The sequence below is a fragment of the Cystoisospora suis genome, assembly GCF_002600585.1.
Source record: "Cystoisospora suis strain Wien I chromosome Unknown contig_3108, whole genome shotgun sequence".
Classification (NCBI taxonomy): domain Eukaryota; phylum Apicomplexa; class Conoidasida; order Eucoccidiorida; family Sarcocystidae; genus Cystoisospora; species Cystoisospora suis.
The window spans coordinates 1-1,972 of record NW_027155903.1 but is presented as its reverse complement, the minus strand read 5'-3'; the positions used below and the strand labels follow the sequence as shown (position 1 = coordinate 1,972).

Below are 1,972 nucleotides of genomic sequence, written 5' to 3'. Positions count from 1 at the left end.
TAGATAGATAGATAGATTAAAGATAGATAGATAGGTGGATTAGGCGCCATGTATTCTAGACCCCGTGTGTTGTGGTGTATGAGGGATATACGAATATTCATACAGACATATCTAAGAAGATAGACACTACATATAGATGAACTCTACGTATATAGAATGCACGTTACATAACGCATCCGTATGCAACTGCATGTATAGAGAGACCTGAAACACAGTAGAAGAGGTAACATATATAGATATACTTAGATATATCTATATGTATGTATAGATATAACGCAGTGTGTCTATACATGTACGGAGATGAAGAGGAGAAAGGAAAAGAAGAAGAGACCGCCCCACCGTGGAAGCATCTGACGTGTGCGGAGCTCAGAGAAAGATATACGGCCCTGCGAATAGAAAGAGGGAGAGAGAAGAGAAGAAGAGGAGGAAGAAGAAGATCTTCTTCCTCTTCTTGCTTTGCTTTGAACCGTCTTATGAATGGGGAACCGATCTTCCTGAGGAGGGATGGCTGGTGCATGCTTCTCATGCACCAGCCATCCCTCCTCTCATAAGGCACGTCTCCAGTAGATTACTTACAAGTCAAGACAAATGGCCCTATATGGGATCTCTATACGTATATATGTATTATGTGTTTGTATCTATGTCCGTAGGTATGTGTATATCCTGTAGACAAGCACACGTATTCCCACGACCGTCATCTAGACATAGCGAAACAGGTCCATCGATTCCTTTCATAGAACCCCCGTGCAGACAGAAAAAGAGAGACAGATAAGTAGAGGCATATATATACATAGATAGATCTCTATAGGCATACCACCGAGCTTATACATGCTTACAAAGACAAGCACGGTTGTTTATACCTACATCTCTCTCTACATAGATTGGATCATCGAAAAAGAGGGTGGTGCAACTCTCTGCACTTTTCAAGCCTCTCTCGACAACATACAAGGTATCTATCTCTCTCTTTCTCTCTCTATCTCTCTATCTCTCTATAGCTAGCTAGATAAAAAGATGAAGATGTCTATATCTCTCTCTTCGTTTACAAAGAAGAAGTATCAAGAGAAACCATCAAGGAAAGCAAAGAAAGAGAACCTTCTTCTCTAACGTCTCTCCAGCTTTTCTCTCTCAATCCTTGCTATACGCCTTGCTTCTCCTTTTCCTTCTTTCTTCTTTCTTCTTCTTCTTCTTGTCTTCTTTCTTCTTCTTTCGGTATGTCACTTACGACGGCAATAAGTTCATCTGCACTCATGAAGTTCCAGTCCCAGACTTTGACCAAAATCGCGTCTTCAGGCAGAGGCGTCACTACAGGAATGCGAAAGCATTCGTTGAAAGAATGCGAGCAGCAGCCTCGGGCCTGGGTCTACACACAACCCCCCAAGAAAGGAGTAGACACATAAGACATCTGTAGACACATATAGACACATAGATTATATCTAGCTATCTATCTGTCTAGAGAGAGAGAGAGAGAGAAAGGTGAAGAAAGAAGGTGTAGGTATGAGATAGAAATAAATAATAGACGTATGGGGGTGTCTAGAGGTATATACATCTGGATTTGTATATATATACACATATGTAGAGATAAAGGTGTAGATATAAGATATACATGGATCATAGATGTATGGAGGTGTCTATATGTATAGATACATATGTGTCGTGAAGAGAGAGAGATAAACGTACAAGACACGAGAAGACAGGCATGCGGCTGAGATGTCTGGAGAGCATGCGTAGATATCAAGGAGAAATAAGATAGATAGATAAATTAGAAAGAGACAGGCAGACAGAGAGAGACAGATTGAAGATAGAGAGTGATAAGGGGCATATATATGTTTGCGGCGTCTCAGCTTGTTGATGTATGTGTGAAGTGGAGAGAATTTGAGAGAGAGAAGTGGTAGATAGATAGATAGGATGATGGAAATGTATAGACATCTAGGCATGATAGCGGAAATCTTCAACCATCACAACAACACCATAC

The 1,972-nt window shown here is 40.8% G+C and overlaps 1 protein-coding gene across 1 annotated transcript; it reads right to left on the bottom strand.

The window, feature by feature from the left end:
• Positions 1–341: 341 nt before the first annotated feature.
• On the bottom strand, positions 342–1,942 carry CSUI_006222 (uncharacterized protein). Its single transcript, XM_068066386.1, has 2 exons — positions 1,223–1,942; positions 342–386 (listed from the first exon to the last, which is right to left on the bottom strand). The coding sequence occupies exon 1, from the start codon at positions 1,932–1,934 to the stop codon at positions 1,629–1,631; it is 306 nt and encodes a 101-aa protein (XP_067921638.1). The 5' UTR covers positions 1,935–1,942; the 3' UTR covers positions 342–386; positions 1,223–1,628.
• Positions 1,943–1,972: the final 30 nt, after the last annotated feature.